The sequence below is a fragment of the Lutra lutra genome, chromosome 17 (assembly GCF_902655055.1).
Source record: "Lutra lutra chromosome 17, mLutLut1.2, whole genome shotgun sequence".
Classification (NCBI taxonomy): Eukaryota; Metazoa; Chordata; class Mammalia; order Carnivora; family Mustelidae; genus Lutra; species Lutra lutra.
Genome location: NC_062294.1, coordinates 48,511,112 through 48,527,474, shown reverse-complemented (window position 1 = coordinate 48,527,474; position 16,363 = coordinate 48,511,112). Strand labels below are relative to the sequence as shown.

At 51.0% G+C, this 16,363-nt stretch overlaps 1 protein-coding gene across 1 annotated transcript; it reads right to left on the bottom strand.

Moving 5' to 3' along the window:
• Nucleotides 1-1,930: 1,930 nt before the first annotated feature.
• LOC125089083 (uncharacterized) lies at nucleotides 1,931-16,294 on the bottom strand. The gene is made up of 10 exons (XM_047710908.1): nucleotides 16,130-16,294; nucleotides 14,997-15,127; nucleotides 13,809-13,910; nucleotides 13,368-13,514; nucleotides 10,943-11,086; nucleotides 8,573-8,713; nucleotides 6,754-6,885; nucleotides 5,277-5,441; nucleotides 4,894-5,040; nucleotides 1,931-2,722 (listed from the first exon to the last, which is right to left on the bottom strand). The coding sequence occupies exons 2-10, from the start codon at nucleotides 15,049-15,051 to the stop codon at nucleotides 2,496-2,498; spliced, it is 1,260 nt and encodes a 419-aa protein (XP_047566864.1). The 5' UTR covers nucleotides 15,052-15,127; nucleotides 16,130-16,294; the 3' UTR covers nucleotides 1,931-2,495.
• Between the last annotated feature and the right edge of the window lie 69 nt (nucleotides 16,295-16,363).

The window sequence follows — 16,363 nt, the reverse complement described above, 5'->3', positions numbered from 1 at the left end:
CACCCGGGAACCCAGGAGGTGGGTCCTCCCCAGAACCCCACCACACTGGCACCCTGACCTCCCACTTCCATTCTCCAGAATTGTGAGGAAATGTCTGACGTGTGAGTCACTGAGTCTGTGGTGTGTGGTTATGGCAGCCCAAGCTAAGACAGGCCGCCTCTACACAACCACCGTCACTGAAAGCTTAGCACCTGCCAAGCACTATCTAGATACATTCACTTTTTCAGAACAACTACTATTCCTGTGGTATAGACAAGGAAACCGGGACTGAGAGAGGGGAAGGGACCGGCCCAAAGTCATGGTTCCTCACCTGTGGTCCCTCATTTCCATATCCACCCCTCTCTGGCCTGTCACCATGAGGCTGGGAGTTGGAAAACCACATTTCCCAGGCTCCTTTGCCACCTGACCTTCGCAAAGAGGAAGAACTCCAGGTCAGAGGGTAAAAAACGCGCCTCCCCCACTCCTGCTTCTGGCAGCATCCGTGGAACTGGCCATGGTGCCTCCTGCGTGGCCCCAGCCCTGGCCACACACAGCCTGGGTGGCTCAGTCACTGAAGTGGCCAACTCTGGATTTCAGCTCAGGTCATGACCTCGGGGTGGTGACATGGAGCCTGGAGTTGGCTCGGCGGGTAGTCAGAGCCTGCTTGAGATTCTTTCCCTCCTCTTCTGTCCCTCCCCCTGCTTGTGGGCTTTCTCTCTAAAATAAATAAATCTTTAAAAAAAAAACAAAACAAAAAACAAAAAAGGGGGTGGTGGGATGCCTGGGTGGCTCAGTGGGTTAAGCGTCTGCCTTCGGCTCAGGTCATGATCTCAGGGTCCTGGGATCGAGCCCCGCATCGGGCTCTGCTCAGCAGGGAGCCCGCTTCCCCCTCTCTCTGCCTACTTGCGACCACTCTCTCTCTGTCAAATAAATAAAATAAAATAAAATAAAATCCCCATTCTGTGCAGAATCTGGGGGCAGCCATGTGCCTTATGAGAGGCGGGGGCCTCTCCCAAACCCAGAGACGGAATCTTGATTAGGTGAAGTCAATCAGGATTACCGTTCCCTTGAAAACCTGGGGCATGAGGAAAGGCAGCCAGGGGACAGGATTTCTGGGAAGACTAGGATGGAGGCCCCCTCCTCCACTTGGGGTATGGTCATATGAGGCTGTGATACTGGAGCCCCAGCCACCATCACCCAAACCCCAGCACGCTGAGGGTGCCCGGACAGCAAGTTAGGTTCTCAGTGACCCCTTTGAACAGCTGAATTAATGACCCCTGGGGACCCCTACCTCCATTCTTTCTGTTTCGATATATATTAGTGATTTCTTACTGCTGCCTCGGGGCCTCTGCCTTTCCGGTTCCCTCTGCCTGGAATGCCCCCATCAACACCCCACACACCTGCATGGCCTCTGCCTCACCCCCTTTGGGTCTTCACTCAGAGGTCACCTTCCAGAAGCCTCATCACGCACCCCTTCTGTGGGCCTCCCCATTCCTCTTCCCTGTGCTGTGTTTATTATCTGTCCCCCCCGCAACCAGAACATAACCCTCCCGCAAGCAGAGAACTTTCTTTACTAGGTATCCTCGGTGTCTAGAACTGTTTGTCGCATAGCACGTGATCAATAAACGTTTGTCCAATTAGCACGGAGTGAATGCTTTCGGTTCTTTTTTTGGACTTTGTATTACTTTCAGTGGAAAGCAGGTGGTTCCTGGCCTCCCGCCTCGCGCTGAGTTCCCCATTTTTACCTCTCGGTTCAATCCTTGGGTACAATGCTGGCTCAAAAATGATATTCACTCCAGACTGAGCATTTGCTCTCATGCCCACTCTGGCTCCCAGACACCATCATCTGGAGGTCCCCTCGGGTCCCGGCATCCCCAGAGGAGAGAGCAGACCACATCAGGGCCCCATTTGAGGCTGCGATGGAGAAGAAGGAAACCCAAACCACTTGACATTGTGAGATGCGATTCATTCAGATTTGGTGACAGCAGGGAGACTGAGCCCAGACAGAAGAGGGCCTGTGGTGGGGGTGGAAGGGGTGCTCTAAAACCCTGGGAAGGGGGTGTATTTGGTCCCAAACTCTATCTTGGCTGCCCCAGACTTTGCTAGAGCCTAAAGAGGGAGACAGAAGGAGCTGCTTCCCAATCCTCAGGAAAATGGACACAGCCCTAGTCTGAGGGAGTTAGCTGGTGTTGGGGACCTCCTAGTTTGAGGAAGGAGGCTTAGCCTTTGGGGCCCAGGGAGCTGTCTCTAGTCTGAGGTCTGAGAAAGCACAGCCTAGTCTGAGGGAGGAGGTATAGCCTTTGGGACCCAGGTGTTAAGAAAGAGGACTAGCCTTAGGGAACCCCTTAGTCTGAGGGAGGTGGCTTACCCACCCCCTCTGGTTTTGACTTTTCTCACCAGAAGCTTCCAGACATAGAAATACTGGAAGTAGGGGGAAGCCAGGGTGCCATCTAGCGATGTGGAACACAAGCAGGGTTAAGTGGCTGCGGGGCAAAGGTGGTGTAGGCCGGGCCTGCTCAGGACAGGGTCACGGCACCCAGGCCCACCAGCAGCACAGACAGGGCGAGACGGAGGCCGGGTGGCACACCGGAGTGGCACTTGGAGTCCATGACAGCCCGCTGGCTGGTGCTGCAGTGCGGCGGGAGGGCCAGCTGGTGGCCAGGCAGCTCCAGCAGCCCTTCGGTGGCAGGGGGACCGCACAGGTCCCGGGAGCCGCAGCCGTGCATGCTCACGCTCTGGCCACCTGTGGAAACACGGGGGAGAACGTGCATGAGGACAAACACAGGCAGGTGTCCCCGGTGCCCACACGTACCTGCCACTGCGTGCCACGCCCCCCCATCCCCATGCCTGCGGTTCGAGGGGGCCCCTGACCAAGCCCATTTCCCTGCAACTCTCTTCAGTCCCATGGGTCCTCCTGTCTCCCCAGGTCGGACAGAGCCCAGGGATGTGCCAGCATCACCAACACCAAGTTTTCGTAAAAGACAAGACCGTCCCATCCAACAGGAAATGTGCGAGTGGGCCAGCCCTGGAGGCCAGGGAGGTCCTCCGACTCCTGTCCTTCGGGAAAACTCACCAGAAAATGCTGGGGTCCTCAGGCTGGGGCCTGGTCCCTCCGCGTCTTCCATTGTTACTCTTTGTACCTTACATGTATGTTGTAGGCTTTCTTTTACTTGTATTCAGTGCTCATAATACTGGATGTATTTTTATTTATTTATTTATTTATTTATTTATTTATTTATTTATTTGACAGAGAGAGATCACAAGTAGACAGAGAGGCAGGCAGAGAAAGAGAGAGAGAGAGAGAGAGAGGGAAGCAGGCTCCCCGCTGAGCAGAGAGCCCGATGTGGGACTCGATCCCAGGACCCTGAGATCATGCATGACCTGAGCCGAAGGCAGCGGCTTAACCCACTGAGCCACCCAGTCGCCCCAATACCGGATGTATTAATGACTGAATGTATTAATGACCCCGGAGGCCACTCGATTGCACACACCCCTCCAACGCACTTGGCGAACAGTTTTCTCCTTCCTTTGCCTCCTCAGAGCCATATTTATGACGGAAGATGGCACGATGTGATACATTTGTATATAACTATACCAATGTAACTGGTTTATTGGGGATTTGGTGGGGGATATGAAAGCAATCCGGTCTTATTTTACTAACAAAGAACACCTCACCACAACTGGGGCTTGTTTTTTAAGTCCTTATCTTTTAACGAAATGTATGGAAATCTGTAGGATTCAAGAGAGATGGTATCTGAGGTTGCATTGAAAATAATGTGGGGCGGGGGTGGAGATGAAACTGCATTGGCCACGAGTGCATAATTACTGGGGTTGGGTGAAGGGGATTTATTCACAGGGGACCTATTAAAGTGTTCACTCTTTTATTTATCTTTGACCCTCTCCATTAAAAAAAATTTTTTTTAAGCCTTACAGCACGCTCTGTATTTGTCTCTGTTTGCCCTGAACTAGAGTATGTTTCCTTGTGGTCATGATGGTCTCGGATTCACTGAAGTACTATACATGGCACTTACTATGTTCTAGAATTTTCTTTTTTTTTTAAGATTTATTTATTTGAGAGAGAGAGTGCAAGCGGGGTGCGGGGAGCAGAGGGAGAAAATCCTCAAGCAGACTTCCTTACTGAGTGCGGAGCCCAGCACAGGGTTCGATCCCACAACCCTGAGATCATGACCTGTGCCGCAAGCAAGAATTGGACACTTAAGTGACTGAGCCACCCAGGCGCCCCTGTTCTAGAATTTTCAGTACAGTAGCCACTAGCCACATATGGCTACTGCACACCAGAGATGTGGCTGGTCTGAACTGGAATGGGCTGTGTGTATAAAATCCACACCAGATTCCAAAGGCTTAGCAGGAAAAAAATGAATGTAAGGGATCTCGCTTATAATTTCTCATACTGACCGCATGTTGAAATTACAACTGTTGCATATATATATATAAATAAAATATTAAATTAATTTCATCTGTTACTTTTTACTTTTTAATGTGGCTCTTTGGAAACTTTTCATTCTATTTTTTTTAAGATTTTATTTATTTATTTGACAGACAGAGATCACAAGTAGGCAGAGATGCAGGCAGAGAGAGAGGAAGAAGCAGGCTCCCCGCCGAGCAGAGATCCCGATGTGGGGCTTGATCCCAGGACCCTGGGATCATGACCTGAGCTGAAGGCAGAGGCTTTAACCCGCTGAGCCACCCAGGCACCCCTGGAAACTTCACATTCTACATGTGACTTGCGTTCTATTCCTTTTGGACAGTACCCATCCAGAAGTCTCATGGACTTAGAGACCCCCGACTCTGGCATGCCCGAATCCAAAACCGACGTGCTCAGGCTCACTCTCAAGCACACACGTGCGTGTACACACACACACACACATGCACACACACACACACATCTATTACCTTCTACAAGCACCAGGTCCAGCTGGACACACTCCGTCTCCCCACTGGGACACTGCACATAGAAGGAGGAATTGCAGGGCCCCGGATGGCCGCCAGAACATGCGGGACACAGGAACTCACTCAGGGTGTGTGAGGTTGGCAAAACTTCTGTAGAGGGGAGGGCAACAGTCAGCCAGGAGGACTCTCAGAACCTCCAGGGCCTCCTTGTACTCACAGACTCTCCCACAGCGGGAGGACCTTCTTGGGGTCAGGGTGCCTTCAGGCAGCTGGGGAATGGGGATGGTCCCGCCAGCCTGCCTTCCTCAACTTGGGGCAAAATCTCCTCCAAAATCACCCCACCACCACCCTTAGCCACTCGTGACTGCTTTCTGGTGGCGGCGTACCGAGAGGAGTGAGTTCTTGGCAGTTGCCTTGGCAACAGGTGGAGTTGATCCGGAAGCCAAAGTCGGCACTGTAGGTGAAGGCAGAGACAGAGCTGCCAAATTTGCAGTCCTTGGAGACCACGCAGGAACCACTTCTCCAGACAACAGAGTCACCTTTCTTTGAAGCTGGAGAGATGTGGAGTCAATCCACATGTGAGGAAAGGTGATCGTGAGCCAGCCCCTAACGAGAAACCCCCCAAAACCCTCTCACTTTGCTTAAGATTACCCCAATACGCTTGAAGCCTATCACTGTTCATCAAGACACAGAACACCTTCCTCTGCCTTCTCCTGCCAGGGATCCAACGAACAGGGCAGCTTTGTAGCTGTGATGTCTCCTGACCTATCTATGAGCACCTCATGGGCTTAGCCAGAAATTTCTCAAGGATCCCAGAAATGCCCACCACTGAGCCTGGTACACTCTCCCTACTACCCCGACTCATGTTGCTAGAAGACAGAGAAGAGCCAGTTTCCAGTTCAACCCCCACTTCCCGTTTACAGAAGAATCTAGTTTTTCCCTTTATGGGGCAGACCGACAGGGGCCTCCTTGCCCAGAATGTTTTCCTAGATACCAAGATAGCTGCAACCGAATCTCCCATCCCCCATGCTTTTCTGTATCTTACCCTACCACTCACTCCCCCACCAAGAGGTGGGATCTGTTTCCTCACCCCTCAAATCTGAGCCAACCTTGTGACATGCTCTCATCAAGAGACTGTGGCCAGAATGACATGGGGCCAGTTCTAGGCTTCTCTCTTAAGAAGCCCATGCTTCCCACCTCTTCCTTCTCGGAACCAGCCACCATACTCTAAGGCAGCTCAGTGAGGCTACTGACCGATGACCGACCACAGGCACAGAGACCCCGCAAGGTGAGAGGCTGGACTGAGCGTTCCAGCCCCAGCCAGGTTCTCTGCGCAATGCTGAACCTCATCAACCCGCAGAACAGGGAGAAACAGTTGTTTTATTTGAGCCAAAAAGTATTTTTTTTCATTTTCATTTCATTTCATTTTCATTTTCATTTTTTTCTCCCACCAAACCCCCCCCCCAGAATAAAATTTACCCTCTTAGGCTTTTTTAAGTGTTAACTGTATTTACATTGTTATGCAACACATCTCACGAAATTTTTCATTTTGTAAAATGGAAACTCCCACCATTCTGTTACTTTGACTACCCTAGGCGTCTCAGATAAGAGGCGCTGTATGGGATTAGTTCTTTTGTGACTGGTTAGGCCTCTAGGTCTTGGGCTGATTTGTTCTTCAGCCATAAACAACAGCAGCAGTGCGGGTCAGATTTTAAGCTCACAGGCTCCCCTGCCTCTGGCCTCTGTGGCTGGAGTCAGGGCAGCAAACACTGGGCAGGGCGAGGGTGGGCAGTGGTGGGAGGCAACAAGAGGTCTTGGTGTGCCTTGGGCCCTGCAGCCAAGCCCGTCTCCAGGGACACTCACTCAGGATGCCCGAGGTCTGAAGGCAGTACTGTCTGTCCGCCGGGCAGAGGAGAGTGTCACAATTATTGAGGCTCGAGCAGGTGAAACAGGTGGTGACCTCATCCTTGGTCAGAGTCGCAGCTGCAGGGGGACCTGGGGAGAGAGGAAGATAAGCCCACTGGAGAATGACCTGTGTGTGTGCGCGTATGCATGTGTGTGTGCGCGCGCGTGTATACATTTCTGGGCACGTAGATATAAATGTGCTGCGTGTGCGCATCTATGATGAGGCAGTTTGCACACACAAGCACACACGTCCGTTTCCCTGTGCGCACACGTGATTGTGTGTCCTATGTTGAACTCTTGTGTGTTCTGGAACTGTCTGTGGCAGGGCGGGGATGTTCAAGTGCAGCTCTGCGGACCCCTGTGTGAGAAGGGGTCTGGATGCTTCCCTGTGTGAACAGAGCACCTCTTTACGGGGATACATGTAAGGCTGGTTTTGGGGGTCTGAGCGTGTTTCTGCATCTGGCTGTGTCTGGGTTCCCAGCAAGGTTTAGGCTGCTTGGATACAGATGTTAGAGTACAGATGCTAATGTCTCCACAGATGTTGCTACAGTGTTTCAGCATGTCTGTGTATATTTTGTACTTTTATATGTCTGTGCGCTTGTACCTGTCTGTGTGCACGGACCTGACAACGGAGAGTCCCCGCCTGGCTGTGTTGCAAGTCCATAGGGACCATATATGGAAAAATTCCATGTCCTGTCTTCTGGTTGTTAGTTACCCTGTTTTGCCTTTTCTCCTGTCATAGTGTAAATTTTGAGCTCCTGGGTCCACTGGTTGTTTTTTTTCCCTCTTCGTTGTAATCATTAATTTAACCCACTGTTTACTTTTTTAAAAGCAAAACTCCAACAGCTGGTAATCTGAGGAAGCCAAGGGGAGAAGGGATTCTCCTCTGCATCGCAGATCTGACTTCGCGGTGCAGTTTCTTTTTTCTTTTTCTTTTTCTTTTTTTTTTTTTTTTAAAGATTTTATTTATTTATTTGACAGGCAGAGATCACAGGTAGGCAGAGAGGCAGGCAGAGAGAGGAAGGGAAGCAGACTCCCTGCTGAGCAGAGAGCCTGATGTGGGGCTCAATCCCAGGACCCTGGGATCATGACCTGAGCCGAAGGCAGAGGCTTTAACCCACTGAGCCACCCAGGCGCCCCACACGGTGCAGTTTCTAACAAAAGAGTCTCCCGCATCCCCAGAGCTGAGGGAATGCTGCTCTCTCCAGCTTCGAAAATTGCCTTTCTCACCTCTGAAACGTCTGTTGATTCTGCTGAGTTGTCTCACTTAAAAAAACTGTTGCCCTGGTAAACACAATTTCAATTAGCATCTCTCTTTTCTGGAAGACAAAACTAACTGTCCATGTTCTTTGCTAAGCCGAGAGAAGACGGTTGGCAAATCTGTCTTCTCTTACAAGCATGGAAGTGAAGGAAAGAAAAAAGACCACAAGATTTCTTGTTTAAACAGAGTTGTGCGTCTAATCTCATTTACATGACAGGATGCTCCTATTTAGAAATGTGTGCTTCTCTGTCGGTGTGTTTTGGGCACTGGGACATAGATGTAGATGTCTGTGGGTGTGTGGGTGTGTGCCAGCACGATTTTCTGCTTCTAGGTGTGCTAAGTGGTGTGTGTGTGTGTTTGTGCAACCGTGCATTCAGGCTCTTATATGAGTAACTGTGCTCTCTGAGGGCATATGGGGGCGGTGGATACCCTGGAAATACACAGGATTGGAAAGGGTGTGTGGGAACTGGGAAGGGCAGAGAAGGTAGAAACGGAGGAAGTTAGGGTTCAAGGCACCTGGTGGGGTGGGAATAGCCACATAGTCGCATTTAGGCTTGCTGGTGAGATGAAATCCAGATGCTTCCGGGCCCAGGGTCGTATTCACTTGTAGGTGGCACACATTTGGGGTAGCACAGCCCTTCAAGATTTGGGGACCACCTGCAGAAACGGGGGAAGTTGCAAGGGGATACTCAGAACCAGAGCCTTTCCACCTTAATTTTCAGACTTTCTCTGAAAATTCCCATCTCTCTCGATAGTTCTGTATGATTCGTTTCCAAATCTGCCTGGTCATTTTTTTTTTTTTTTCGATTTTATTTATTTGTCAGAGAGAGAGAGCACAAGCAGGGGGAGCAGCGGGCAGAGGGAGAAGCAGGCTCCCTGCCGAGCAAGGGGCCCAGTGTGGGACTCGATCCCAGGACCCTGGGATCGTGACCCGAGCTGAAGGCAGGCGCTTAACGGACTGAGCCACCCAGGCATCCCATGCCTGGTCATTTCTTAAAATCTCTTGATGTCTGCTCATTTTTGTGATTCTAATTTTATTCCTTCAAATATGTAGCATATAGTTATGTTCTGCATCTGATAATTACAAGAGCTGACCTCCCTCTGAGTCCACATCTCCTGTTTGTTGCTTCTGGTCTCACTCATGGTGACTTGTTCCCTTGTGCGTTTCATGAGCTCTGACTTGTGAGCTCATATGTGGTTGATGTTGATCTTGGGGGGTGGGTGCTCCCAGGGGCTTTTCACTCGAAAGGATTTGTCTTTGCTTATACTGTGAACTAAATGGTACCACCAACCAGGGATCATTTCAGTCACCTTCCAAGGTCCCTGGCTTAGGCGGGACTCTAAGAGTCAGCTCCCCAGCCACGCCGTGGACCCCAGACCTAGTCATCCAAAGCAGCATGTGACCAGCATTTATTCCCAGGGCTACTGTGCTTTTTGTGTTTGCTTACTGTTCTTGTTCTGATTTCTGCTCAGATTTTTACTTTGTTTGGGGACACTTGGAAATTCCCCTAACTTCCTATATGCCCCCAAACGCATGGAAAAATATTTTTTGTATAACATCTACTTCATCTGTAAACAGTGGCTTACCAAGGGGGATAGGAATGGGAGCAAGCTCTAAGGAGGTGTACTCTCTGTGAAGCAGTTAAAAACAACAATAAATCTGACTAGTGGCACCTGGCTGGTTCAGGCGGTACAGCATAGGACTCTTGATCTTTGGGTCCTGAGTTCAAGTCCCCCATTGGGCGTAAGCTTACTTTAATAATAATAATAATAGGGGCGCCTGGGTGGCTCAGTCATTAAGCATCTGCCTTCGGCTCAGGTCATGATCCCAGGGTCCTGGGATCAAGTCCCACATCAGGCTCCCTGCTTAGCAGGAAGCCTGCTTGTCCTTCTCCCACTCCCTCTGCTTGTGTTCCCTCTCTTACTCTCTCTGTCAAATAAATAAAAATTTTTAAAAATAATAATGACTAAATGTCAATCTGCTTCTTTTTATCACCATATTCCAGCATTTTTCAGCATATCACGGCAGTGGTAAAATACTTCTCCCCCCCAGCAGACTACTCCCACCACCTATGTCCCCCCACCCCCAACCTCACACCTTCCCTGTATGCCACTGTTTGTAGTAGGAAGACCCTGCAGGGGATCCACTCTCCCAGAAGCAGAAGCCCAGACTTCTCCCTTTCACTTTGTTGGTTTAATAGTCTCTCCTCTGGTCAGTGTGGTTCTATTTCAAGCCTTTCACTCAAACAGCCTCTGTTCCAACCATTTGCAAACACATAATGGTGATTTTAAAATACATCTACAAACTCTTTGGTACACGAAGAGGTGAAGGTCTACACTTCCTCCCCTTGAAACCAGATGGACTTCTGTGGCAGTGTCAACCACTGTAAAATGACATTATAGGACTTCCGAGGCCAGGTCATAAAAGACCACACAGCCACCACTTTATTTGCTAGAATGCTCATGCTTAAAGTCATCAGTCACCTTGTAAAGGTGGCAGCAGCCATGATGTGGGGAAGCCCAGTCTACCCTGTGCGGAGAAACCACACTGGAAAGGCCCAGAGTCTACAGGTGTGAGATGCTCAGCGAGCCCCTAGTTGCTCTGTGCCCTGCATTCCAGCTCCAGCCACCCTCTGCCTGGGATCCCATGAGACCCTCAGAACCATCCAGCTGAGCTCTTCCACAATTCCCACCCCACAGAAACTGGAAGAGCTAATAAAATGGTGGCCATTATTTTAAGTCGCTACATTTCTGAGTGATTTGTGAAACAGCAGTAGGTAACCAGAATGCATGTGCAAATGGACCTCAACACTTATTCCTCTAATTCATGCAGGTGGGAGAGAGGCCTGCCTCCCCAGGTACCGCCTGAAGGGAAGGAACCCTTACCTCCATTCCATGTCCCGTTGAGGGTGACACACATGGTCTGATCCCCGGTGCAGTTCATGAGCAAACGGGAGTCACATGAGGCTGACTCATCCCCGAAACAGTAGTGACATTTCACTCCGTTGAGCTGGGCCTCAGGCGCCACATCTGGTGGGGGTGGGTGTGGTCAGGGTGGGATGAAGGCTAAGAAACATCCCCCCACCCCACCCCCCACAGTCTTCTGTTCTCACCACCACCCCCACCACAGTCCAGAGCATTTTCCTCCAAAGTCGGACCAGTCTGGTCTCAGCCACTTCCTTCCAAACCCGAAGACATAGTCTGAGGAGCAGCAAACAGAGCCGAAGGTGTGGCTGCCCCACACTGGTCATTTGTCCTAAATGAACCTTCGGGCTGGACCCTGTAGGTTCTTTTTTTTTTTTTTAAAGATTTTACTTATTTATTTGACAGACAGAAATCACAAGTAGGCAGAGAGATAGGCAGAGAGAGAGGGGAGGAAGCAGGCTCCCCGCTGAGCAGAGAGCCCAATGCGGGGCTCGATCCCAGGACCCTGGGATCATGACCTGAGCCGAAGGCAGAGGCTTAACCCACTGAGCCACCCAGGCGCCCCCTGTAGGTTCTTTTATTCATTCCACAAACATTTCTTGAGCACCCACTGTGTGCCAGGCCCTGTTCTGGAGACACAGCAACGACCACAATGACAAAAGCCCTCCCTTAGGGGTGCCTGGGTGGCTCAGTCATTAGGCATCTGCCATCAGCTCAGGTCATGATCCCAGGGTCCTGGGATCAAGCCCCACATCAGGCTCCCTGCTCAATGGGAAGCCTGCTTCTCCCTCTCCCACTGGCCCTGCTTGTGTTCCTGCTCTCGCTATCTCTCTGTCAAATAAATAAATAAAATCTTAAAAAAAAAAAAAAAGCCCTCCCTTGAACACACTGAATTCCAAAAGCCATGAAAAAGTGATGATGTTATTTTAGGTTTTAAGACATTGTGGTGTTCCGCCAAAGAGCAGGGCTGTGTTCTCTGGGCTCTCCACCACCTGATCAATTCCAGAACTTTCTTAGATCAGAAATGTTTAAGAGAAAACTGCTTAAGCATATTTCTCCGGAGTCAAAACTAAGCCACCAATCATTTTCATGTGGGTTTATATGGTAATATTGGCAAACAGAAAAGTTGACTAAAGAGGGGTACCTGGGTGGCTCAGTCAATTAAGCGTCTGACTCTCAACTTCAGCTCAGGTCATGATCTCGGGGTCATGGGATCGAGCCCTGCGTGAGGCTCTGCACTCAACAGGGAGTCTGCTTGAGACTCTCTATCTCCCTCTCCCTCTGCCCCTGTGTTCTCTCTCTCTCAAATAAATAAACAAATCTTTAAAAAGAGAAAAGAAAAGAAAGACAGACATGTGGTGGGTTCCCTTCGGAATGTGCTGCGAGCATAAAACACACCTGAGATTTCAGAGGCTTAGTTTGAAACAATAAAATATCTTGTTCTTAATTTTATATTGATTACATATAGGTCAAAAGAATGTTTTAGCTATGTTATCGTAAATAAAATACGTTATTAAAGTTAATTTCACCTGTTTCTTCGTACTTTCTAAAGTAGCAACCAAAAAAGCTTTCCCTGCGCATATGGCACATGGTGCGTTTCTCCTGGGCAGCGGCTGCTCTAGACTCTCCGTCAGGGTATTCCCAGACAGTCCCTTTGATCTTTCTTTACACATAGGAATTTCGTCTAATGCAGTGATAATCATAACCAGCATTTTCTATACCCCCCAGCACGCCAACCTCTCAGCTTGGAACTAGTGGTTTTATTTAGTGAGCAGCACAGTTTTGAGGAGGAGGGAAGTCCCGGCTGGCTGTAAGGACAGCCAGGAGCCCCGAGTGTGGAGTTGCCTCAGGTCCCCCTGTTGCTACACCTGCCAAGTACAATCTCCTTCTTTGGACAAATAACCGAGCAGCAAAAAGTGATCTCCATCACCGCTCAGAGCTGGGTCTGGAGCGAGGCCAGCAAGGAGCTGCTCCCTCTCAAGGTCATGCAAGTGCAGAGTCAGCGCCTGGAAGTGAATGCCTCCTTAAATTTTGCACCCTGGGGCCTCGCTGGCCTACCCTAGACTAGGCCTGCTGCCAGTCCTACATTTCTTGCTCCATTTGGCTAGCCCTCGGGGGAGCTCCTCTCCCAAGGAGAAACAAAACTTTGGGGTTCCTCTCCAGCCCCCCCAGTAACTCAGTGAGTACAACTATAATTTCTCCAGTGCCTGCTACTAGCCAGCCTTATGCTGGGAGGCACCCCCTGAAAAGCTCACATCATACCCATTTTCCAGCTGAGAATACTGAGGTTCTCCTTGCCCTGGTCAGTCAGGCAGAGCTAGAAATTGAGGCCAAGTTCCCACAACACCCTACCTGGGGGTGTGTCCCCCAAGTCCTGCCAACAAACCTTGTAGGGTGACCCCTTTGCAGGTGTTCTCACAACATGCTGTGCTGACCCAGAGACTCCAGTGGGGGCCATAGGTCAGGGCGTAGACACCTTCTCGGCATTCCCCAGGGGTGACACATGACCCATTCTTGATGACAGTCCCATTTTCTGGGGGTCGAGGTTGAGGCGGAGAGATTAGAGATTCTTGCCCCCCCCAATCCCGGACCACAGCCCTATCTGTGGCAGTCCCCAGAGGTCGTTCGGTCAGGGACCTCAGCTGGCATGGAAGCCCCCGCAGCCGAAGCCCCACAGCCCCAGCCCCACCACAGTGGCCCCAAACTGAGCTATGAGGCAACGCTTGCAACCTCTAGTCCCAGGGTGGTTCTTCCATGCCTCCCCTGCCCCAACCCCTGCCCACCCACTTTGTTGGTCCTCCACCCAGTCCCCATCTGACACCCCCACCCAGCTGCATCTGGCTGAACGAGCAGGCTTCCTTGGCGGCAGGACAGGTTCTCTCGGTGCAGTTTCCCAGCAGAGAGCAAGCTGGGCACGTCTTGGACGTCCCTGTGGGGAGAGAGGTATGATCAGAGCCTGTGGTTTAAGGACACACACACACACACACACACACACACACACACACACACACAAAGATTTTCAAGACTAGGACTAAGGGCTGGGGTGGGAGGGCGATTTCCCAGAACTGTGTGACCTTTGTTCCGGATGGGCAAAGTTCAGAGCCAGGGATCAGCATCTCTAAGCTGGACTGGGGGAGGGGATGGGGGGGTGATCTCCAGCCCATCTACCACTTCTCACCAGGGGATTCATTCTCCAAACGTCTCCCTCTCCCTCGAAAGCCCGGAGTTGAACGTATAAAAATAGAATGTGCCTATTGAGCTAGGCTGGGGGGAACTGTGTCCTCCGGGAAGCCTTCTTGTTGACCTGCAGAGAAGCATATAGAGCTCTTCTGAGAAACCTCGAGGCTCGAAGAAGCGCGGTTTGAAAACAGCGAACCTCGTCTCATACACCTGACGCTTACAGATGAAAACACGACCAGGAAAGCAGGTGGGCTCAGAGTCTCCCTCAAGGTCACGCAGTGAGATCCTGGCTAAGTGCCAGGCCACTTGATCCCCAACCTGGGCCAATGGGGGCAGAACTAGAACCAAAGGGGGAGGCAGGTAAGCAAAGTAAGGAACAGTAACTGCTCTCAGCTCTTAGTAAGAGTCCCTTTGGACAGAGCTACGTATGGCCTGATCCTATTCTAAACTCTAAAAAAGCTCTTCAAACACACTAATTCCACGGATGCCCTCAATAGCTTTTTTTCCTCCTCCCCAACAGCGCTTTGAGGCAAGGGGATCATCACCCTTATTTCACAGATGGGAAAATAGAAGCACAGAGAGGTTCCTTGACTTGCTTAAGGTCACACAGTGAAGAAGCGGCGGAGCCAAGATTTGAACCCTGGTAGCCTGACTCCCAAACCATGGTCTCAAGCCCAGTTCAGCTGCCTCTGCTAGACAAAAAGCCACGGGTGAAGGGGGCTGAATCTCAGACTCTGAAGCTGGATTCACGCATGTGAACCTGGACTGTCTCTCATGGCTCTCACTTGCTCTCACTCTCATTCTTGCTCTCGGGGACCACACACAACGTGCCTACCTGCTGGGGTGGCCAGCGCTCCCCAGAGCGCCAGAGCAGTGAGGAGCGGAAGCATGATCCCGGCCAGAGGGAGGAAGCAGGGCACAGGTGACCTGGCCTTTTATTCAAGGGCTCTGGCTAGGGTAGCAGCCCTGGGAGAGAGAGAGAGAGAGAGCAAACAGCCTAGGGAGATAGTGGCCCCACCTACCCTCCTGGCACCTGGGACACTTGGGCCATGGGCGGGGGCTTTGGGAGCATGGGGATGGGGAAACTGAGTCCTGAGAGGCACACAGGAGAAGCCTGAGCTGCTCCTAAGGCCAAAGAAAGACAGATGGGCATGCTGGTATTATTATTAACAAGCTCCTGGTCATTCCAGAGAGATGTTAACTCAATGAATTCTTACCACAGCCCTACAAGCCGTTACCCTTCTTCCCAGGAACGAGACGGTATTCCCAAATATTAGCTGTCCATCAGAACAGGCTGTGGCAGTAACAGCTTTGGCCAACTGCTGGAGCGGCGGCCTGGTGGTCTCCACCGACCTGGCGTTTAATTTTGAGTTGCTGGAACATGGGGGTGTCCACAGGAGGACCCAGATAGGCCACGGCGGCGGGGGGGCACTCAGGGTCTCAGGATAGCAGATTTTTACCAACCAGATCTGGAGGTATTTCAGTATTTTAACAGCTGGTACAGTTGAAATGAGCCCTAAACGTCACCCCCCCACACACCCCAGCTGTATAGGGAAGGAAACCAAGTCTCGGAGCCAGGAAGGCCCAACTCCAAAGCCACAAAGTGAGGACATTGGCATAACAAGGATGTGAACCCAGGCCTCTCAAACTTGACTGCCTGGCTTTACCTAGAAGGAAGAGGGAAGACAGCCCCCTACACTTACCTGGAAAATGGCCTGCTCCAGCCAGAGGAGGCCTGCATTCCTCTCCTGTCCCTGCCTCAGACTGGGCAGCCTTGATTTCCTCATCTGTTCAATGGTAAGGAGGTTGATCTCAAGGACCCCATGAGGGGCCCCAGGACTTGGTCTCCATCAGAGTCACCCCTTCACTGCTTTGACTACCCACTTGTCTCTCCTTTGAGGTGTAACTCTAGGGATATCCCTTCCCCTGTTTTGGTCCTCAGTGCGACGGACCACTAAACTGGCACACCTCGGGGTCTACTGCCGATGCTGGATCTGTGGCGGCTACGTGTGTTGGGAGGATTCATGATAGTGACACTCAGGCTCTAAGAAAACCACACACCCACCCAGAAGAAGATGAGCATGTTAGTTCCAGATGGCCTGGGTTCAAGTTCCAGTTCTGCCCACTTCAAGCTCAGTGGCCTTGGGCAAATCATGTCACCTACCAGAGCCCCAGTGTCCTCCTTTGTCCAACAACTAAAGT

What these genes read in the sequence shown, in the direction of transcription:
- LOC125089083 (XM_047710908.1), bottom strand. Translation starts at nt 15,051, where the DNA reads ATGCTTCCGCTCCTCACTGCTCTGGCGCTCTGGGGAGCGCTGGCCACC. An exon ending in AGCGCTGGCCACCCCAGCAG is followed by an intron (nt 13,911 to 14,996) that starts GTAGGCACGTTG and finishes CTCTCCCCACAG; the next exon opens with GGACGTCCAAGACGTGCCCA. An exon ending in TCAGACCTCGGGCATCCTGA is followed by an intron (nt 5,442 to 6,753) that starts GTGAGTGTCCCT and finishes ACATCTCTCCAG; the next exon opens with CTTCAAAGAAAGGTGACTCT.